At 35.6% G+C, this 21,696-nt stretch overlaps 4 protein-coding genes across 6 annotated transcripts; all 4 read right to left on the bottom strand.

The window, feature by feature from the left end:
- Window positions 1-8,808: 8,808 nt before the first annotated feature.
- Window positions 8,809-9,909, bottom strand: LOC145572144 (uncharacterized). The gene is made up of 3 exons (XM_081631165.1): window positions 9,696-9,909; window positions 9,503-9,609; window positions 8,809-9,401 (listed from the first exon to the last, which is right to left on the bottom strand). Exons 1-3 carry the CDS (start codon window positions 9,885-9,887, stop codon window positions 9,113-9,115), a joined length of 588 nt encoding a protein of 195 aa, XP_081487291.1. The 5' UTR covers window positions 9,888-9,909; the 3' UTR covers window positions 8,809-9,112.
- On the bottom strand, window positions 9,881-11,884 carry LOC145572142 (uncharacterized). The gene is made up of 6 exons (XM_081631161.1): window positions 11,748-11,884; window positions 11,514-11,651; window positions 11,347-11,430; window positions 10,426-11,246; window positions 10,115-10,304; window positions 9,881-10,032 (listed from the first exon to the last, which is right to left on the bottom strand). Exons 2-6 carry the CDS (start codon window positions 11,601-11,603, stop codon window positions 9,928-9,930), a joined length of 1,290 nt encoding a protein of 429 aa, XP_081487287.1. The 5' UTR covers window positions 11,604-11,651; window positions 11,748-11,884; the 3' UTR covers window positions 9,881-9,927.
- LOC145572143 (uncharacterized) lies at window positions 11,751-15,252 on the bottom strand. Of its 3 annotated transcripts, XM_081631163.1 has the most exons (6): window positions 15,184-15,252; window positions 14,951-15,073; window positions 13,277-13,333; window positions 12,852-13,187; window positions 12,686-12,766; window positions 11,751-12,410 (listed from the first exon to the last, which is right to left on the bottom strand). In XM_081631163.1, exons 3-6 carry the CDS (start codon window positions 13,325-13,327, stop codon window positions 11,877-11,879), a joined length of 1,002 nt encoding a protein of 333 aa, XP_081487289.1. In that variant the 5' UTR covers window positions 13,328-13,333; window positions 14,951-15,073; window positions 15,184-15,252; the 3' UTR covers window positions 11,751-11,876. The 3 variants fall into 3 exon arrangements, with proteins under 3 accessions (XP_081487289.1, XP_081487290.1, XP_081487288.1); XM_081631164.1 differs by having other exon boundaries at window positions 12,852-13,181; window positions 14,951-15,246; XM_081631162.1 differs by having other exon boundaries at window positions 14,951-15,246.
- A 2,719-nt stretch (window positions 15,253-17,971) lies between these two features.
- Window positions 17,972-19,575, bottom strand: LOC145572145 (glutathione S-transferase-like). The gene is made up of 3 exons (XM_081631166.1): window positions 19,295-19,575; window positions 18,584-18,632; window positions 17,972-18,414 (listed from the first exon to the last, which is right to left on the bottom strand). The coding sequence occupies exons 1-3, from the start codon at window positions 19,439-19,441 to the stop codon at window positions 17,972-17,974; spliced, it is 639 nt and encodes a 212-aa protein (XP_081487292.1). The 5' UTR covers window positions 19,442-19,575.
- Window positions 19,576-21,696: the final 2,121 nt, after the last annotated feature.

Raw genomic sequence — 21,696 nt, forward strand, 5'->3', positions numbered from 1 at the left:
TTTTGGAACATAAAAGGCACATAGTCACTCCAAGAAAAGCAAGGGATGTTGCCATGTTTCGTAAGCATGAGTTGCTTATTAAAAATAAGCATGTGGTTAAACAGGCCTGTAATGCCAAGAAGTCAAGGGTGAAAATTTCACAAACGTACAGTTGTGTTGCACGGGAGAGGAATGGGGTTGATGAGATGGGCTTTACGCAAAAAGATTTGGAGAATGCAGTGTCTGAGTTGAAGAAATTGGAGTTGACCGAGGGCGACGCAAATGGTATGATTGAGTATTTCCAAAAAATGAGTTCCGACAATCAGAATTTTTTCCACCTATGTAGGTTTGGGAAGGATGGTGCATTGCAGGATGTTCTTTGGGTTGATGCAAGGAGTAGGGCTGCTATGAAGAATTTGGCGACGTTGTATGCTTTGACAGTACGTATTTGACGAACAGATTCCATCTCCCATTTGCTGTATTTCTTGGGGTAAACCATCATGGTCAGAGTGTATTGTTTGGTTGTGCGTTGATTTCCCGTGAGACTGCCAAGACGTATGCTTGGGTGTTCAAGACTTGGTTGAATTGCATGGGTGATAAAGCTCCAACATCCATACTTACGGATCAAGATCCTGCCATTCGGAAAGCTGTTCATTTGGTCTTGAATCAAACATGTCACAGGTGGTGCATATGGCATATTTTGTAGAAGTTTGGAAAGTATCTTGGGAAGTTGGAGAAATATGAAGAATTCGGTGAAGAATTGGAAAATATAATATATGGGAGTTTAGTTCCTGCGGAGTTTGATGATCGTTGGGTGGATGCAATTTAGCACTATAAGTTGCAAAATAATAGTTGGCTTGAAGGTATGGTAGTTCTTATTTGCTTTAATAGTTTTAATCTGCATTACGGATGTGTTTTAATTAATAGATATCTGGGAAAGTGTTTGATAAAATACTTACCTTTTATTTTTGCTTAATGATTTTTTCCTAACTTGGTTTTTGGTGTGGTATTTGAAGAATTTGAACTTATACTTGATGGTTGTTGTTGTGGTTATCATAGACTATTAAATATAGCTCTTATATGAATCCCTCCCCCTGGTATATTCTATTTGTGTTGCCTGCTGTGTGTGTTGTATCATTTGCATTTTATGGGTTTTATGCTTATAAAATGAAGTGTCATTTGTTGGGAATTTTGTTACCAAGGTACTATATTTTCTGAGCAGGCTTGTACTTGGAAAGACATATGTGGGTGCCAGCATACTTGAAACATATTTTCTGGGCAGGCATGCGAACGACTCAGAGGTCCGAGAGTTTTAATCTTTTTTTTAAAGGCTATGTTGACAACCACACCACTTTGTCAGAATTTGTGCTCCGATATTGTGATGCCATGCAGATTAGAGCCGAAGCAGAAAGAATTGCCGACTCTAACACTCTTCGATATGTTCGGGAATTAGCAATAGCATTTCCTGCCGAGGAGGTGTTCCAAAAGTGCTATACGGACTCAAAATTCAAAGAAGTGCAGCAGCAGTGTAAAAAAGTTTTGTATGTGCGTTGTATAGATCAAATTGAAATTTCTGACACGCTTGTGGAGTACATTCTTGAAGATCGTGTTTGGATTAAGCCGAAGAATGCAAAGAAGGAGAGTGTAACAAAAATTCGGAGATGTTACAGGGTTATGTATGATAGTACAACATTTGAGGCAGCGTGTGACTGTAAGCATTTTGAGTGCCATGGAATAATTTGTCGGCATATGATCATTGTTTACGATCTTTCTGGTGTAAGTATAGTGCCTGAGAAATACATTCTTCGGCGTTGGAGGAAAGATATCCATAGAAAGCATACAAGGGTGAAAGTGGCATACCATGACCCTCTCAAGACAGATGAGGTTCGGTAGTATCACAACCTTATAGGGGCTTTTGAACCGATTTGTTGTAAAGCAGCTGCCTATAAGGAGGCTGTGTCTGCTGTGTCTGATTTATTGCAGCTGATGGACCTTAGAGTGGACGAGGTAATTGCTATGGTTGAAAAAAAGCGAAAACAGGAAATGGAGGAAAATGCTAATGAACAACAGCAACCTGATGATGAGGGTGGGGGTGGGGAAGATTTGGTACTTACCCCCTCTTCTGTGGGACAGAACAAGGTGTCACATAACAGTGCACGTAACACAGCTCCTGTAACTCCAAGTAGTGCTTTTCAGGGTAGTTGTGAAGGGTCTTTTGCTGCTGCTATATCTGGTGCCATTCCTGATCTTTCTGGTGCCATTCCTCACCAATCAGGTGTCATTCCTGATCCACCATTACCTAAAAGAAGAAGAATCACAGGACCACTAATAAAAGATATCCTTCATGCACGGAGAAAAAGGGAAAAGAAAAGGCAGCAAGAGCAAAGAATGCGGCGAAGAAGCTAGCTGCTAAAAACAACACCACCAGTGTCACATTGTCCAGCCATGAGTATATCAGGTCTGCAGGAGTGCACATGACAGACCTTGATGGTTCCATAGAAAACTTCACTTGTACTGGGTACGGCAGTTAATATGTGGTTTATGTAAGTTTTGGTTATTACTCTATGAATTTTATTAGGTAATATTCTCATTAATATTGTAATTTCACTTGTTTTGTGGTGGTAAGCAACAATAGTTGTGCATGGCCTATAAGGTGGTACTGGTTAGGTACTGTTAGGAGTTATTAGTTGACTACTTTTTATGTTATGGTACTTTATAAGTACTCTATTAACAAAACAAGTACTATTTTGTACCATTGAGAGTGAAGTAATCAAAATTCTCAGGAATGGTAGTTTAATGTTCCATATTTCCTCCCACCTATGTGTGAGTTGTGAGTTGTGTACTTTGGTAATTGTCCTTAATAATTGACAACGACGAAAAATTGTTTACCATTTAACTACATTTGGATTAATAAAAACAACTAAAATATGACAATTATCCATCATAAGTATTATTTACAATGTACTAATGTGTAATCACCTATGTACAGTTAAGGTATTCTACTACTATTTAAACAGATTAATGATCCACATTGAGTGCAAAGTTAAGACTTACATATGACAATGGGTATATCGAACTGGCCCACATACATGTAACAACAGTGAGCGAGTACCAGTTTTGCGTATCGTATCAGGTTCGATTATGAATTCGCGTTGTACATAAATTTGGATCCCATAATATATGAATTCATTTGGGGCCTTTTCATTCTCCTATAGGAGTGTAGTATGGATAATATTCATGTAGTGTTCCTTAATAACATGACTTCTTATGTACCATAAACGGTATGGTAGCATAGCTCAGCAATAAAGCGGTATCATATTGTACTACCAGGGAGGATAATGTACCATAATTGCAATGGATAAATATCCAAGGGTACCATACTTAGAAATTGTTTTGATGTAGGGTACCATTGGGTAAATTTGACCTTTGTGTCATTAAAAATGGTCATTAAATTAATTGTAATCACATTTGTAAGTTAGGAGGGTAGGTTATATTTAGTCAAGCACTATAACAAGTTATAATTATAATCAAACATACTATTTGTAAGTTATAAACCATGTTTCATGGACTACTCACGTAGTCAGACATAGTAGTTGAGGAACTCATTTGTATGCATATGTACTTGGACTTGGATAGTGAATTCTGAGGTTTGTTGTTAATTTAGATACGTTCAAATTAAATTTATTGAACTTTCCCTAGTAACTTGACATTTTCACATGGTGTTACAAATTGGTTCTACTTTTGGAAGTAAACAAATTAAATTGACCATTTACTTAAAGTCCCTATAATATTTAGATCATGGACATGCAACCCCAGGCCTTAATAATAGTACTCTATTATACTATTTATTCCTTTTCAGATATAGTAAATGGTACATAAATACGTATATGAATAAGAAAATGTACCATAATTGATGCGCAGATGCCTAGGGCCCCACTGCTCATTTGGCGCGTACATCAAACGTATTTTTTACCGCCATTTCTTATGGGGGCAAACCCTGTACTCTCTTGTGTATCTCAAATCTATAAGTGGTACTTATTTATACCAACACTCAATATTTGACAGCGTAATGGTACTTATATGTACTAATATACTGCTAAATTTACCACTTTGTGGTTAACAAGGGTTGGAGCCCCTTTGTTGATTTGGCGCGAAAGGGTAACGTGAATTGGCGCCATTTTTCTCCCTACCTTGAAATTTGTGAATGTATGAGTTTTTGTAATTTTAATATTAAATAATTTTATTTATAATAAATAGGTTAGACATTTTTCCCAAATGAATCACCACATTTGAAATCAAACTAAAGCACTCTGTTCATGGAGTCAAACACATCCTCCTCCTCGGTCCGGCGATCTATCCAGAGACCGGTTGCTACTGCTGAAATGTCATGGATATCGGCCAAAACTTGTTCTTGTTCCGGAGTGCAATCAAACTTGGTGGAGTTCCGTATATCAATGTCCGAGATGAATCCTATGAGGCCTTACTATAAATGTCGTCTTTGCGGCAACTGGGAATGGGCTGTCACGGGGACCTCGTTAAAGACGGTCCTCCACCCAATATTGCTGCAATTGTTGAAAGGCTGGAGGTGTTGGAACACCAAAATATTAATTTAGTTAAAATCGGGCTTACTCTGTTTCTCATAGCAGTTGTTTTGTATTTAAAGTATTAGGATTTATGTATGTCTGTGCTGTGATGTAGTTCTTATTGCCCATGATCAACTCGTTTAATTAAATGTATTTGGAATGCAATCATTTGGATCATTTTAATTGTTATTTCAATCTAATTTTCCATTTCACACAGCAACTATTTCATGTACAAAAGGTAATGTAGTGACATTACAAAGGCCCCCCAACAAACAACTGCTCCCTGTTCCATCTAAATATGAAATATTTGGCATTGGCTAAATTTATAAACAACACCCCCCAATATAGTACTACTCCCATCATAATGATCAGCAATCATACAAAATATTTTTGACGCTACAAAATAAACAAGGGGAAATTTGTAAAACAGGGAAATCGGGGTAACAAAACAAAAAATTGAGAACCCTAGTGAGCAAGAAACGTTCAATCCCAATCGTAAACAAGCCAAGGCTGTTCATTCATCATTTCGTGATCGCTTGATGCATACCCACTTTCATAGCAGTCTACTGAGTCAAAGCCAGTCTTGTTCTGAAACCGAGTTGTTGCTTCGTCAAGCCTTTTCACATACCATTTCGAGTAGTCGTCGTAGGTAAACGGATCAGCTGTGATTAATTTCAAATGCTTCATTTCATCGTATCCATTCTCGGCCAACATTTGACTCCTAAAATGCATTCGCTCGTCTTCAACCTCCACTATAGTCTCGTAAGGATCCTCTTCAGACAGATTAAGCCACTCCATTGTGATGTTAACACGACCCTAATCTTGATCAGCGCTGAAGTTGCGGCCTAACAACAGCAACCCATACTCATCTATCTCACTGCAATGTGTTTGAAGCATGTAATCAACATGCTTAAGCCACAGTGGAAGAGGTAGGAACAACTCCCAAAACTTTGTTAAGTATGTGCCCCAGTATATGTATTGCATGCACTCTTTCAAGTCCTTTAAGAACTCTTTAAAATTGACAACAACAGCAATTTTGTGTGCATCAACGAGGTAGTGCATGCAACAAAATGCTTCCTTCCTAAAGAATTGGGCCCTACCAATTTTGAAGGGGGTAAGAAATGGGTACTCGGGGTGGAAATCTATCCCGAGTATGGGTTTTTCCAAACCACCACGTGCAATAGTAGCCGATTGATGACAAAATATCATCTCCCTACTCCTCCTTAGAAAAAATAAGTCCCTAACAACACCATTTGCATCATGGTAGCCTTGTTTTTTCAAATTTTCCAACTTTTTCATAACACCTGGTGGTGTGATCATGGATTTCTTTTCGTTTTCCTTTTTTTTCACCATGTTTGTTAGTTTTTGGAGTTAAGAGTTACTAGTAACATAATAAACAGAGTACATTAAGAGGGTTTAAAGGTGTTAAAGCCAAGTAAGTAGAAGACTTGTGTGTTAACTAGTCTTGGAGCTTGGCTAAGTGGTATAAATAATTGTAAAAGAACCCCATGAAACATAATTCACGCGCCATTTACAATTGCGACTGTACTACTTTTTGATGGTACATTAAACATACAAACTGGTTTTATAATGTACCATTATATAAGTAATGGTGCACTGTGACATTAGTAAATTTGTGTTTTTACCGAGTCTGAAAATCACAAAAAGGTAGAAAGTGGCCACTCTGCAGTAGAATTTACACTTAAAATGGTACATTTAGTATTTCACCTTGGTTTTCGTTTTCAATGTCCTGACGTGTTGTCAAGTCAGTACAGTCCCTAGGTGCGTAGACTATCAATCACGAATCATCCTATTTCAATTGTTTAATGTATAAAAACCCACCACTGTTAATCAACATTAATGATGGTATTATTACAACCTCTGGAAGAACAACTTTGTACCACATAAGATTAATACTACTAATTTAGTTCCATTTTCCGTAAAATAGCTAGGCAGAGATAAATTACTATCCCTCCCTCCCTATTGTACCTCCGTACGATTTACAATTTTTAACTTTGGGTGGGTGAATTACAAAATTCAAATTTTATGAAAAATTAGTTTACCGCCCTTGAAGGCTTGACCATATTAGTCCACATTCTTCTTTCATTTTAGAACTCTTCCTTTCCTCGTCTCCAATCCCCTCCCCTGTTTCAACCTAATAATTCCCACACCCACAACATGAGTCACTCCCTCCACCGTGCTTCTACCTCTGTAGGTACACAAACACCGACACCTGATGTGAACACATACCACCCAGAAAAGCCCATTATGTACTTCCAAAAAGTACAAAGGGAAGCTAATGAAATTAACATCAACCTTGTTGAATATTTCAAGGGGAATTATGAGCTTCTTAATGGGTTTATCCACCCTACACCAAGCTTAAGAGCATATCTTCTTCAGTCAATGTGCTCGCCAACCGAATTCATGGTTGTGCCTGATGGGAGCCCTGTTCTAGGGCATTTACCACTGATCGAGGACTTGGTGGGATGCTACAGTGAAGGGGCTTGTATCCTTTTGTATTGGATGCTCCAAGGGTTCTACTCCTCATCTACAGGGTTAACAATACCAAGCGATTTGGCTGAAGTAATTGACATGAAACCCATTCTCAACATCGAAAACACCCCAATTTATAGCTTTCCCATGAATTGGCGCCATATCTTTGTTGGATCATACACAGACACAGTCCATGTGATGCGAGTCGACATATCCTACACACAACTGAGGGTCCAAGTTGAGGGTTCCACACTGAAGCCGAAATCCCAACAACATCTGCCTATCCGTAAACGCTATCATCGCATAAGTTACAAGGGAGAACACATATCCTCCAATGTAAGTTCAGAATTGGACCTTGGATCTGTGGTTCTGCTTTGGAATGCCCGAGGATGCACCAGGCCCTCGTTTGTTCAGCACTTCACAACTCTATTCGATAAGTTCAACCCTGTGTTGTTCGTCATTCTAGAAGCCCGAATATTTAGCGAATCTACCACATATCTTATGTATGATCTACCTGGTTCGTATGAGGTGTGTCACTGTGGACCTCAAAGAAGGCCAGGTGGGGTGTTGGTGCTGTGGAAACCATCAGCTCTAATGGGCAACTTCTTATACACTTCAGATGCCCCAACCGGGATGGTTTTCGATGCCGTATTCAAGGTAATGTCTTGTATCACATATATCTTAAATACTAGTTTTGTGTTTCAACTTCAATCATACTTTGCTTCGCTTTTGTATCATGTATTGAAATTTCATAATTATCTACCTACTCTATTAAGTAATATTGAAGACGAAAATAGCACCACCCATTTAATTATTTCAGTGGTTGACCTTTTAACACAGTTATTGTACTATTATAACTATAATAGCATTAATAGTATACCATTTTCTGAAATTACTTCTTTAAATATACCGTACTGTAAATAATAGCATTTTAAATGTACCATTTCAAATTAAAGGTACAAATACGTACCATCAACAATTAAAATATCATTGAAAACTAGATTGGCAACTAAATAGTACATTCTAAATACCACTTTGAGAAAATAGACTATGAAATATACCTTTCTATACGAAATACCACATTAAATGTACCATTAACATTAAAAAGGTAGAAATATGTACCATTTATAAATCTAATATTTGTGAATCTCTTCCACTATGAACAACTCACAAATGTGCAATGGTGGTTTCTTTTTAGGCAAGGCCACCACCAGGCTACAGTTCACTTCGTTACCAGCCCCCCGTGGAGTTCAATAATGACCCGTGTAGCTCCGATGAAGAGGCTGAACCAGGGTCCTATTTATTCAACTCCGGATTGGCTTTCGACGGCTCCTGCCACCATTTGGGAATGGGGAAGGACCTATGCTGAAGAGAGAACGGGCTGAATTGTGTAATGGTGTTGTTCCTTCAACCTAGATTCGTCAACAACTGAATTGAACTGTGTACCTCATATATCTGTATTTGGTGTATTTCCTTAGGCCCTATTATCCTCCAAGACTTGTTTTAATTATCCATTGTAATGCATAACTCAATTCCGTTGCCTGCACTACCTAACACTTTCCAATTGCAATGATTTATTAATGTTATTTTAGTTTACTATTTTGTACCAGTATTTTTCCCACAAACTGTAGTACCTTTAAGGGACCTAAAGGCACTTTAATTTTATGTTAATCGCCTTTAAATTTATGTTAATCGGCCTTAGTATAACTCTGAAAAAATGTCTTTCACAAAAACTAACCATCACATGTAATAGAATGCATCATAATTTACCATATTCATAGAAAATAGCACACTATAATATACCACCATTGATACTAGGAAGCACAAATAAGTACCATTATCATGCATAATGGCACCCAAAATTTACTGTCCATTGTACCATTTGTACCACCTGTAATAGTGCATCACTAGTGACCAGATCAGTCAGTGCAGTCCTAAGTCAACTGATAAAATACCAAATTATTTACAGCAAAAAGTCTTCCTCCAACATAAATTCACAAACCCCAAAAACAGAGAACAAGTTGTTTTATCAATGCTAAACACTCTGGTAGGAAAAATCAGTGAGAGCGATTGGTTTTCCGGGGAGCAGGAAGGATGCTTTCCAGCTTATCTTTCATTTCGTTCTCATCCGACAGAAGATCATCCAAGAACAGGTTCTCCCTGGCTGTTGAAATTTTTCCCTGCACAAAATTTAAATGTATTAAATCAATTCTCAAATCATCACCATTAGTTGACACCATAATTAATAAACATTTTGAGGTAATAGGACTCACCACACCAAACTTTGTAGTGAACCTACGAGCACGGAATTTGATACAAGCCAACATGAAGACACCACAATACGACCTGCCAATGTAGCAACAACAGGATTCAACACATTACAAAAAGTAATTTGACACCATAAAAAACATTTTGAGTTATAAATGTAAGGAGGTTAATGATCTCACGTGTCAGAGGGCTCCATCACTGATATTGTCGACCGTGTCCAATGCTTTATCTCACCAGTAGTCCACCCGGGATCACACAAACTGAACATAACATCAATGCCTCTAACCTGAAATTATTAGATGATGTATTAGCACCACCACAAGGAAGCAATTGCACCAAAAATTAAAAAAATTAAAACAATGCAATACAAACCAGAAGTTCAATTATGCTCTCATGTTTGGCATAGGGATCTGGAAACAATGAGTCTATCATCCAAAGACTTCTCCCCTTCAAGTCAATAGCCAGGCACCACCAATGAGAATCGTTCGGAGATTTAGGAGGGACTTCCAACACTGGTATGAAAACATGTCCAAACCACAAATAGATAAACATCACTTCCCTCATGTAAAGTTTAACAATCAATGACAACACCCTTTAATTCTATTTAAAAACTTACAGTTCGAATTTCCCTAAGTTTATGAACAAGCAATGCCTTCCCATACTTCTTAGCTATGTGCTCATCTTTGTTTTCATTCAGCATAATTCGATTCTACAAAATACGTACCCCAGATCCGATAATAAGTGGTAGAAAAAGGGAAAAAAATTAAATATTCAATCAAAAGAAAACTCACCGAGAAGCTCGGGTCGAGCATAATTCTCTTGATTCTGTTCAGGAACTGTTTTGTGGCCCAATGCTTGTTGTACAAGGCACTTACAGTGAGTACATATCCATCTCCTACCCGAGATCGTGGATGAACAACACCGAAACAGTCCCTCTGGGTGGCTGTGTTTTTTTCGCAGCAGATCATCACCGGACCATGGCTACGCATTCAAATGTAGGACATAATTGAAAAAAATATTAGGAACACTCAACAGGAATATGGGAAACATTTATAATAACATTCACAAACACTTATTAGAAGGTGTGAATTTCCATCCGTACCTTAGCGGGTCACGGCTGTCTTTCCATCCACGAACGAACTTCAACATTCGAGACTCAAACGGTGTATGCCGTCGTGTACTTGAAGACTTGGCACACAGGGCTGCTTCAGTTGGTTTTACGGCCCGCTTTCGGGTACTGCCCTTCCCCTCCTCATCACCAGGCCCCGAGTTTTCCCCTTCAGATTCAGATGAATTATCTGTCCCTTGTACTCCATTATCCACCCACACTGTTGTGCCTCTATGTCCAACCAACCCTACAACAACCTGTGAAGAAGGATTCTCTACTGCAGCATCCTCATCTTCCGGCTCAGACTTATCGTCCTCCTCAGACTGAACTAAGTCCTCAACCCCCTTGGTGTTACAGCAATCACCAACCTTGTTGCCAGGAGTCACCTCAGTCTCTAACTTTTCCAGAGCATTTTCAAGGCCTTCACCCTGACCCACTTCATTCACAAGGTCCTCACCCTGTTGAAGGCCCTGATCCACATCATTATAACCACCAAGCCCAAAATTCACACCAGTAACTACACCCTGGTCCACACCATCATCACCAGGATGGACCAAACCTGCAGCTTCATACTCATATCCCAAAGCATCAGCATCACATACACTTTTAAAATCCCTATTCTCTAAACTACCATCATTTCCCGTCTCTACTGCACTTTCATTGGCTTTAACATTGTCTATTACATCTATCACTTTGCTAGGACCAGAGCCAAAGCTCCTTGTCAATAAATCTTTCATGGACTGGACAGTGTCGATGACACTATTCAATTTTACATCAACCGCAGACATTACTTGGGGAGTAACCCTCTCCGCAACCTACACAAAGCCACAACACACCTTCAACAACAGATTCCATTCATAGTCGAAACTGATTTTAAGGAAAAAACAAAGTCCAGCAACAAATTTTAGGGCATACCAGCGCGGTTAAGTGGTCCACATCGCTCTTTGATTTGTCACGATCTCCTAATGGATGCGCCTCACCGTAAGCTACATTCATTGACTACACCAACAACAAAATCATTGACACATGAACATCATATAAGATCCTATTTCAAATACATTTATGCAATGAAAACAATGTACCTTCATCTTCCCATAATCACCACTGGGAAATATGTCTGCATTAAGAGCATCCTTGATTTTCTTCTGAGTCCATACCGTAATCCTCGGCATCACTCCCCATTGAACCGGCACACGCCTCAAATGGTCGACGTAAAAAAGCTAAATGATAGACATAGGTGACATTAGTCAAACAAAACTATTCCCAAAAATAGGGTACAATGGATACCCTAAAGTGGAAACCAAAAGAAAACTAACCAACAAAAACAGAAAGCAGCCCCCAGACCCGGCAACATATCCTCTGTTTGTAAATTTCTTTTGAAACTTGTTGGCTGCACAACAAAGCCAATCAAGAGTTAAACTGCACCAGTCAAACTCCCCCGTTTCTTAGTACACTGTCAAAGCTGGTGTCAATTTGCTTGCCAATTTGGTTGTGTTCGTCGTTGGACAAAGCAAATACCCAAGAACAACTATAAGAAAAGCAATTCTAAAATGCGACTTCTCCGCTTCAGAACTTAGAGGCGCCAACTGAGCATTACTATCCCACCTAAACAAAGCAGCCCCTGCAATAGGCACTGATATACTGTTCCCCTTAGCAAACAAACCCTTAATCCGACTCACTTCAGCCTTCACATTAGCATCATCAGGAATGTTCGATGGCAGTTGTCTCGAACCCATCGGGATGCCAAGGACACACTGGATTTGAACAGGACTAAGTGGAAATACATAGCCATCCCCAAACATTACAGATCCATCACCACCAACTCTAGTCAACAGCCAATACGCAAATTTACGAGGAAAACAAGTTAGCGGTATCTTTAACAGGCTTCCAAAACCCATTTCAGTTACAACTTGCTTCCTAGACTCATCAAACTGAACCACCAGATTTGCAAAAGCCTTTACACCATTCAGGTTGGGGGCCTAGAAAACACAAGATACAAAAAATAATGAGTGTTACTCACCAAATCCATACAAAATTGTACTACCAACATTTAGTCCAATTCACCAACAAAGATATACCAACAAATAATAGCAAGGTAGGGGATATTAAATCAAACAGTTCCTTGGTTTCAAGTTGCCAATAGAGATATAAAATCAAAATAATGTAAAACCTATACTCAAGCCTTGGAATATACCAACAAACATCTAAGCACATCTAGATTGATAAATAAACCAAAACATTAAATTTATTTTACCTTTTGCGTTGTCCGAGATTGAGTTTTGATAACAACTCCTTTCTGCATCACTCTTTGACCAAGATTCACATCAGACTCAACCTACATTAACATTTCATGGACACCCAATTTTAATAATCATCCCTCACTTTGTATTCAATTCTTTATACAAGAATACAACACATACCTTTGCTCTTTTCAACTTTTTTTTTCCAACCCCTCCCCCACCTTTTCTCTTTGCATACTTAGCTTGTTCCTGAAGAAACTTCAGAAACATACCCTGGAGTCTCGCTTGATTTAGCAATTCTTCGTTCTCCTCATCATCTGCATCATCTTCTGCATCGTCTTCTTCATCCTCATCATCCTCTTCTCCATCCTCATCATCCTCTTCTCCATCCTCATTACTTGTGTCTTCTAGTTCCTCTACCTCATACACTGGATCTTCTCTCACCTTCTTCTTCCCTTTGTTTACACCCTTCTTGATAGGTAGTACACCCTCTCCATTCACAGCTTTTAACTGACCCTACACATTACAGATAACATCAGCAAAAAAATAATAAACTAAATAACATAATTCAATACCATATGAATGTAAATGATCCACACACATACCCTCCTATTTACACTGCTAGAAGCAACTCCGGATACTTTCCTCTTCACCATTGCACCCTGGAGGAAAATAATAAAAATTACCTCAAATATCAATAATAACTACTTCACAATATAATCTGACGTCTCCTGAAAACTTCCAATGGATCAAATTGTACATACCATTACAACTACATACTACCATACATTAGGAAACAACACAGCTCAAATCCAGCAGTTCCAATAATTTCTAGCAAAATTGTTTTAGCAAAACCTAATAAACTATCACTTTTACTGAAAGTCCTACACATATGTTAATGAATTATTATAGGACATATTATCCAATTATAGCACATCAAAAATCGATCAAATGTGATCCTAATTTGAATCAAAGACCAAATGTGTTCTAAAGAAACATTGAAGAGTCCACAAATATTTATATTTTTGCTACCAAATACGCTTATGTCATATGTCAGAATTAAGGAATACTAGTTGATTCAGTGGAAGAATACTAGAACTAAAGTGCATCTAACTGAGACAGATCAACTGTTGTAATCAAGATAACTAAGATAAGTAGTAACAAGCCATAAAAGATTTATCACTGGTTCAAATGCTACCCGTTCAAATGCTAATTAAAATTCCTTCGTTTCAAAATAAATACTTCACATTATATGCTTACATAAACATTCCTTTGTTTCAAAATCAAAATAACTTGTGCATGTCAATGCAGGTACATATAAAATTGAAATTGAATAGCTGTGTTAGTTGATTTCAGGGCCATGATGATGATTTTTTAGTGGCCAGGACAGAGATCTTTATATTCGTGCTATATCCCTTCTTCTTATTTATGTTCTTTCATTTCAATTCAAAGCTTTAATTTAATGCAATTTATTCAACACATTTAATGGATCAAATTGTACATACCATTACAACTACATACTACCATACATTAGGAAACAACACAGCTCAAATCTAGCAGTTCCAATAATTTCTAGCCTTTGATCCAATAACCCATATAACTAATCAAAAACTACACTCATCTAATTAGGAAATAAACCAGAGTCAACCACAAGATTAGATTTGGAACTCTAATATAAGGATTACATCATAAAAAATAACATAATCAATTCCATACTTATAACTACATTAACAAAAATGCCATAAATTAATCATCTGGTCATCAAATCCCCGCATATTTTACAGACACATCAGAACTAACAGATGCTTCAGACCTCAGACCAAACCCCCCCCCCCCCCAAGTAGCAATGAAGCAAACACAGGGTTCGAATTCAAGAGTATCTCATGCAATGAAATGGTAGAATCTCCACAACCATGCCAAACTAACAACACCCAAATACACTACGCATTTTCAATTGAATTTAATTAAAACTATGAATATTAAGCATGTGAACAATTTAACCCATGAGAAGAATTTAACACAATTTAGCCCTAAAAACTTGTATCTCAGTGTTATTTTAACACATTAGAACAATTTCACGCAGGATAACATAGGAGAACAACTGTACTATGTATTCATGTAAACCCTAGAAACTGGAATGAACAATTCGAAACGAATAATTGGAACCCTAATTCGAGAACTACCAACCACAGCATGAAATCAAATTCACTTCAGCCCAACGATTACGAATTTTTTTTTAAAAAAATAGGGCAAAAATACATCAAAGCAGATTATCGTACCTTAAAAAACGCGACTAATTCCACCACAATCTCAACGACAGATAATGCAAATCACCAACGACGCACCACCACCAAAAATCCGGCAGCTCCGGCGCCTTCACAGGGACGATTTTGGGGGGAGCACTTCGCAGACATAGTGAGACAGAAGGAGGAGTTTCAGGGAGTTTCAGGAGAGAGGGAATTTAAGAAGTCGAACAAAAGAGTTCAATTGATTAACTAAAGGTAATACCCACCTTTTCATATCCCCATTAATCATTCCCGTAACATTTCAAAATTACAACGGGGTCAACATGAAGTCAAATGGAGTCAAATAACACACACCAATGACCATTTCCAGAATTGTCCCCCTATATGCATTTAATGCATATAGTAACTATGCGACTAGTATTACTCATGATTTCTTACTTTGCCTAATTTGTAGCACACTATGCATACTCAAATCATGGCACTAATATCAATATGAAAATCAAAGATAGAAGAAGAAAAAAAATGAGTAAAGTAAATTGGTTACAATAGTAGATAGGGTATGTAACAAAGTGTTTATTATTAGTTTGGAATATTACTTATATAAATTAAGGGAAATTCTCAATGGTAGCCCCTAACTATTGCTTATTCTCAATGGTAGCTAATTTTTTTTAAGATTCTCAATGGTAACACTCTACTTAGTAAAAGTTGCAACCGTAACCTTATTAACTCTAAGTCGTTAATTATCCGTTAAGTTTAATTATTGTCAACTATTTTCTCTCTCTTAACCATTTTCTCTTTCCTCCCCTTTATACATCTTACATGGCAAACACCTCCAACCCCAAACCCTCCACAGTCCACAGTACACCCACCTCCTCTCTATCCCCCTTCCATTGAAATGCCAACCCTTCAAGTCAACTAAATCAGCCACATCAACAACAACATCAATACTTAAACAGAAACAACAACCAAACACCTCCACCTTTGCACCACCGGGTCACTCAACCATATACAACTAAACAGCCTACAACAACCACCATTTGCCACCTCTCTTGCCTCCAACCCACAACGGCAATCACACATATTACAGCTTTCACACCAACATCACTGTCACAACCCTCCACCACACCTCTACTGCTCGAAATTCATTAATATGGTGGTCGATGAATCCTCCATTCCTTTCAATCACCATTACAAAAAAAATCCCCAATTAAAACCCTAGAATTCGAAAATCATTTTCAATTCTTCTTGCACAGATTCGATGGTTGGTTCAAATCAAATTCCAGTGTAATTCTCTTTCCAATCCTCTATTTCGCCCATCGCATTAACATACATGTGGTTCAAATTTAACGACGACGACGATGGAGATGGAGATGGAGATGAAGAAGAAGAAATTGAAGCATGCAAAGAGGGGGTAAGGGAAAGAGGATGGCTGGGGTGTTGGATGTCATAGAGAATCTATCACATACTAGTGGGTTGGTGAAGCCGTGGAGGGGGATGGGGAAAGTGGTTGGGCAGTGGAGAGAGGGTGGAGAGGTTGGCTGGGCAGTGGAGGGGAGGAGTGATTTTATTTATTTACTTTTTTTTTAATTAACCTTAGTTTAAAATAAGGTTAGATTTAACAGAAATTTAACGGAAAAAAATAATTAAGGTTAAGGTTGCAACTTTTAAAAGTAGAGGACTCCATTGAGAATCCAAAAAAAAGTTGGGTACCATTGAGAATAAGCAATAGTTGAAGGTTACCATTGAGAATTTCCCATAAATTAATGAATTAAAAGAGTAAACATAAATTGAAATTTTCATTATGCATCACAAATATGGAAAATCGAATAAAATGATTTTAATAAATAAAAATAAGATTGAGTTTAATGAGAAGATAAAAACAATGTATCATCATTTCTCGGTTTATATTTTAAAAGTTTTAATGTTTAAAAGTATAATGTGAATACAAAGGACAAATGATTCTACTCTATTATGATAATTTGAATAAATAATGTGATGTATTTTCTGCCTTGGAGTTGGATATTTGATTCAAAGAAATGCCAAGTTGACGAGTTAATCTTTAGTGCATCTATTTTTATCCACTATATTAGTTTAGATTTCAATGATTTTAGTTAGTAGTAATGATATGTAAGCATATATAAAGTCATAGATTGAAACGGATTGAATACATCAAATTTATATCTCATCTCTTTTTTTACATTCATCTCCTTTTATAATTTCAACATATTTACCCTTTGATAAGTGTCCTTTTAAACGTGTAATACAATTATTCTAAAATATTATGCATGCTTCATAATATCTAACTTCTTTGCAAATGTCAGAAATACATTTATATATACTTTTTTTTTTGGTTTAAATAATACCTTGAAACAAATAATACCTTGAAACAAGTATTAAATTTCATTATTGGTCAAAATTATTATTTAATTAAATCTTGTTGTACATTAAAATAGACCACATTTAAAAAGTTAATCCAAATGTTTAACAAATATATGGATCATTGTGCTAATGCCTATGCATTATTATGTTTAGCAAATATATGAAACATTGTGCTAATGCCTATGCATTATTATAAATGACCAGATTAATCTTTCATATGATTTGTACATATGTCATATGATGATTGGTATAGCAAATTGAATGTTCATATGCATTTTTTCCCTTTACAACATGGAATAATAATTTTTACCATTGATTACACGATTCATAATATTTTTGTTTCCACTTTTCCCAAATTAAACCTGACACAATGTATGGGTCCTTAAGAATCAAATCAAAACAAACAACTAGAAGTATTGTAATATAAGTAATCAAATAACAAGACCTTTGTGTAGGATTCATTCTCCTAATACAGTACATGGTTAATTATAATGCACAAAACTTTCATTTAGGGTCAACATTTTTATCTTCGACACCATTACCAAGAAAAAAAAATAAGAACAAAATCTCACATAAAGTAAAACACCAAGCATACAATGTAACATGGTACACATTTCAACAATTATCACGTACATTAGAGAAAGATTAATTAAAATCGCGGTAACATGAATTGTTTCAAGCTTGCAACGCCATAACCTTTTCCCAAGTAGGTCTAGCTAAGATATCCTTGCACCAAGCACTCACGTGAGGGCGTTCATCAAACAAATGCTTCACTATTGTACCATTTAAGTATTGAAGTCCAGGCAAGTGATGAAGATCAGCTAAAGTGAACGAGTCACCAGCTAGGTACTTGGACTTAGCCAAACGTACCTCATAAACATCAAGGACCTTAGCCAACTTAGCCTCGTTCTCCTCGACAATAGCATTGTCAATTTCCATACCGAAAAAACCCTTGTAAACTAGCTCCCAAGAGAGTTTGGTAGACACTGGATCAAATTGGTGAGCCTCGACCTCCATCCACACGGCTAAGTTAGCCATTTCCTTTCCTTGTTTTGATATAAGCGAGGTTCCTTTGCCTTCATTGGTGTATGCAATATATTTTGTAATTGCCCTTGATTCTGTTTAAGATCATTTTTGAATTAATTCATTTTGATTAAAAAAAAAAAAAAGGCAATCAAATTGTAAATGTAAATTTGATCTTCTTACAATATTGTTTTCGGTCATTAATTTTTTTTTTTTTAGTAACCATTTAATAATTAAATTTTAGTTTAAGGTGTCTTAGCTTACCAAAAAGCGTTAGATCTCCATCTTCAAAAGCTGGAATTTGTCCAAATGGCTGAAATTACAAGACAAAATAAAAACATTAAATTTGTTAGCAAAGAAACTAATCTAACTCTATAATGTACAGTGATACTAAATTTTATATCCTCCACATCCATTAGTTGATGGATCACACTTATAAGATAATGTTATCACGCATATATCACGTTCTCTATTTTTTTTTTTTTTTTTTTTGGTCAAGATATCACGTTCTCTATTGAATATATAGTTTTTAAAGTATAAAGTTGCATTTTTAATTATTTTGTATTTTACGTACTATATATATATATATATCATATGCTACTACGTATTAGACAATGTTTTTTTTTCTTCGGGTAATAACAGTACTATCAAAAATTCTTCATACGTTGCAATAAACGACGACTATTCTAAAATCATCTATTCAACTCGATCTTATAGCAAAATAAATCCTATAACCTTATAATTGTACTTAGTCCTAATGTCCATACACACATACAACTAGCTATGTTTTAGCATAAATAGATCGAATGGGATGGTGAATAATGATATATCAATTAATTAAAGACAGTACACTCACTTTCGAGGAAGCAGTAATGTAACTTAACTTAATCAAATAAATTTAAAATAGAAACGTATTCTAATAAAATGGACAAGCGATTCTATAATTTATAATAAGCTAATATTAGTAAAACTTACGTTGATGGAAATAAAAGGTTCTTGCTTGTGAGCACCGGATCTCAAGTCGACGGGGACCAATTCGTACTCAAGCTCCTTCTCATGAATCGCAGCTAAAACTCGAAGAGTGGCGGTTGAGTGAGGGATCCCGTAAACCTTGACTCCCATGGCTATGGCTTAATTAGCTAAATAAAGAAAAAAGTAAATAGATGAAGTAGGCAATCAATAATTTTACTCAAAAAATTATCAATGAGATACTTTGAGTCGTTTAATTAGTTGATGAAATCTCTTATATATTACGTAGAATATTTATAGTAGGAGCAATATTCACTTTGTCCATATAATAATATGTAACGCCCCCTTTTTCTTGACTTTGACTCCTTTTTTTTTAATATAATTAAATTAAAAAAATAAAAATAAAAATAAAAATAAAAAATTGGATGAGAATATTGACTTTCTTAACTACGTCTACAGTGACGTTCTATTCTTTGGGACTTTGGGTGGGATTTCTAGTTGCCGTCCTAGGCGTTTTTCATTTAAAGTTTTCAAAAACTATTGTAATACTGGTAAATTTTATCATACAATTGGTCATTTGGTTGCAATCGATGAACAAATGTATTTCTTATTTTGATCAAATGAGCAAATTAAATTAAATTTTTGAGTAAATGAGTAATGTAAACCCGAATAGCTTATAAATTTATGTTCATAAGTAATTAAGGATATACATTTGCATTAGAAAGTGTGCACTTTGACCTGAATAAAATGTGTCATCTAATATGAAACGGAGAAAGTATATGTTTTTTTAAAATTGCAAAAAATTGATATTATTCATCTTTGCCGGCTAACATTGATAATAAATTATTAATTACTAGTACGTTTAATAATCATTCAACAAAACTTAAAAAAGTATGGGCCTTGTTCACTTTGTTGCTAAACTAAAATTATTTTTACTAAATTGAAATTATTTTTGATAAACCTAACTAATTTAATTTTAGTTTTGCTAAACTGAAATTATTTTGATTGAACTGCAATTATTTTTAATGATTCCTTATTATATTCCTTTTGTATACTTAGCTTATTGATTTTTTACTAAACTAAACTTATTTATACTTACTAAACAAAACTTATTTTTACTTAATAGTAATTATTTAAAGTGAACAAGGTCATAGTATATAATCTTACAAAATTTTACTTACTACCTTTGTTTCGTATGATGTGCAACATTAAATAAATACGGTTGCTATACATGCATTATGTGCAACAAATCCTTCCTTTTTATGTTTTCATTATATTCTCTATATCTCTCTTCATTACATGCATTTACATCAGGGGCAAAGGAGGTGTGGCACAGCTTGGGTGACCGCACAAGCCCTCAAAATATTGGGGTCCCAAAATCAGATAAAATGTTATTATGATTATAAAGTTAAACAAAGATCTCAATGGTTCACTAGTTGGACAAATTGGTTTTGAAGGGAAGTCAAGGGTTCGATTCGCTAATTTTAGGGGTAACTTTATAACGGATGTACAATATTTATTGTACATCCGATTTATTTAAAAGTTTGTCTATTTCTTTAATGTATCTTTGCTTCTCTCTCATTCTAATGTCTAATGGCTTATGACTTATCTCTTTATTTGTCATAATTTCTTACATAAAAACACCTAATTTTGCTAATACAATGATTAGTTAAAGAATCTATAGGTAAGTATTATTTTTATCCTTTTACTTTCTATTGTATCTTGCCTATAAATTTAATTATTTTTTTGGCAGGGTGTATAAATTTAATCAACAAAGTTATAAAAACAACTTGCTGAAAATTTTGATAATAATTTCTTTTGCTATATGATTGAATTATTAAGATAATTGGCTTTGAAAGTACTTGTGAAAAAGTTAGAGTTCTATTTCTAGTAATTGAACTTGTAATGTGACAATTGAATTAATATTTATGAAGTGGTTATTAAACCAAAACCTCTTTTTGAATTATGAAAAAGGGCCCAATTTTAAAAATTGCACAGGACCTCGAAATTCTTTGCCCTGCTCCTAATCTATATCTCTCTCTTCATGTAACACTTACAAACAAATTATGCCTAAGATTTTGTGTTAAGGCCTTTAATGCACATAATGTGAAACAATGGTAGTAATTATATATATATATATATATATATATATATATATATATATATATATATATATATATATATATATATATATATATATATTATTTTCTCTGTTTTTAATTGTTTGCTACATGCCTATTTTCTACTTTATTATATTTTGGTTGAATGAATTGATGAAAAATGAGATTAAAGAGAAAAGTGATGAGTCTTAAATTTAAGTAACTTATGAGATCGAGTAAAATTGTGATCTCCATAAACATTTGTAGTAAGCTTATTTGGGAAATAGGGAAAACAAACATAGTAAATTT

This window comes from Chenopodium album, chromosome 12 (assembly GCF_948465745.1).
Source record: "Chenopodium album chromosome 12, dcCheAlbu1.1, whole genome shotgun sequence".
NCBI classification, from domain to species: Eukaryota; Viridiplantae; Streptophyta; class Magnoliopsida; order Caryophyllales; family Amaranthaceae; genus Chenopodium; species Chenopodium album.

Excerpts from the sequence above, each read along its gene's own strand:
- LOC145572144 (XM_081631165.1), bottom strand. The coding sequence starts at position 9,887 with ATGAGGGAAGTGATGTTTATCTATTTGTGGTTTGGACATGTTTTCATA. Across the intron at positions 9,610-9,695 it reads AGAGCATAATTGAACTTCTG|GTTAGAGGCATTGATGTTAT; the intron begins GTTTGTATTGCA and ends TAATAATTTCAG. Across the intron at positions 9,402-9,502 it reads GTGATGGAGCCCTCTGACAC|GTCGTATTGTGGTGTCTTCA; the intron begins GTGAGATCATTA and ends CTACATTGGCAG.
- LOC145572142 (XM_081631161.1), bottom strand. The coding sequence starts at position 11,603 with ATGCCGAGGATTACGGTATGGACTCAGAAGAAAATCAAGGATGCTCTT. Across the intron at positions 10,305-10,425 it reads GACAGCCGTGACCCGCTAAG|CCATGGTCCGGTGATGATCT; the intron begins GTACGGATGGAA and ends TTGAATGCGTAG. Across the intron at positions 10,033-10,114 it reads TGCTCGACCCGAGCTTCTCG|AATCGAATTATGCTGAATGA; the intron begins GTGAGTTTTCTT and ends CGTATTTTGTAG.
- LOC145572143 (XM_081631163.1), bottom strand. The coding sequence starts at position 13,327 with ATGGTGAAGAGGAAAGTATCCGGAGTTGCTTCTAGCAGTGTAAATAGG. Across the intron at positions 13,188-13,276 it reads CTAGCAGTGTAAATAGGAGG|GGTCAGTTAAAAGCTGTGAA; the intron begins GTATGTGTGTGG and ends TGTAATGTGTAG. Across the intron at positions 12,411-12,685 it reads AATCTCGGACAACGCAAAAG|GCCCCCAACCTGAATGGTGT; the intron begins GTAAAATAAATT and ends TGTGTTTTCTAG.
- LOC145572145 (XM_081631166.1), bottom strand. The coding sequence starts at position 19,441 with ATGGGAGTCAAGGTTTACGGGATCCCTCACTCAACCGCCACTCTTCGA. Across the intron at positions 18,633-19,294 it reads AACCTTTTATTTCCATCAAC|CCATTTGGACAAATTCCAGC; the intron begins GTAAGTTTTACT and ends TTGTAATTTCAG. Across the intron at positions 18,415-18,583 it reads TGGAGATCTAACGCTTTTTG|AATCAAGGGCAATTACAAAA; the intron begins GTAAGCTAAGAC and ends GATCTTAAACAG.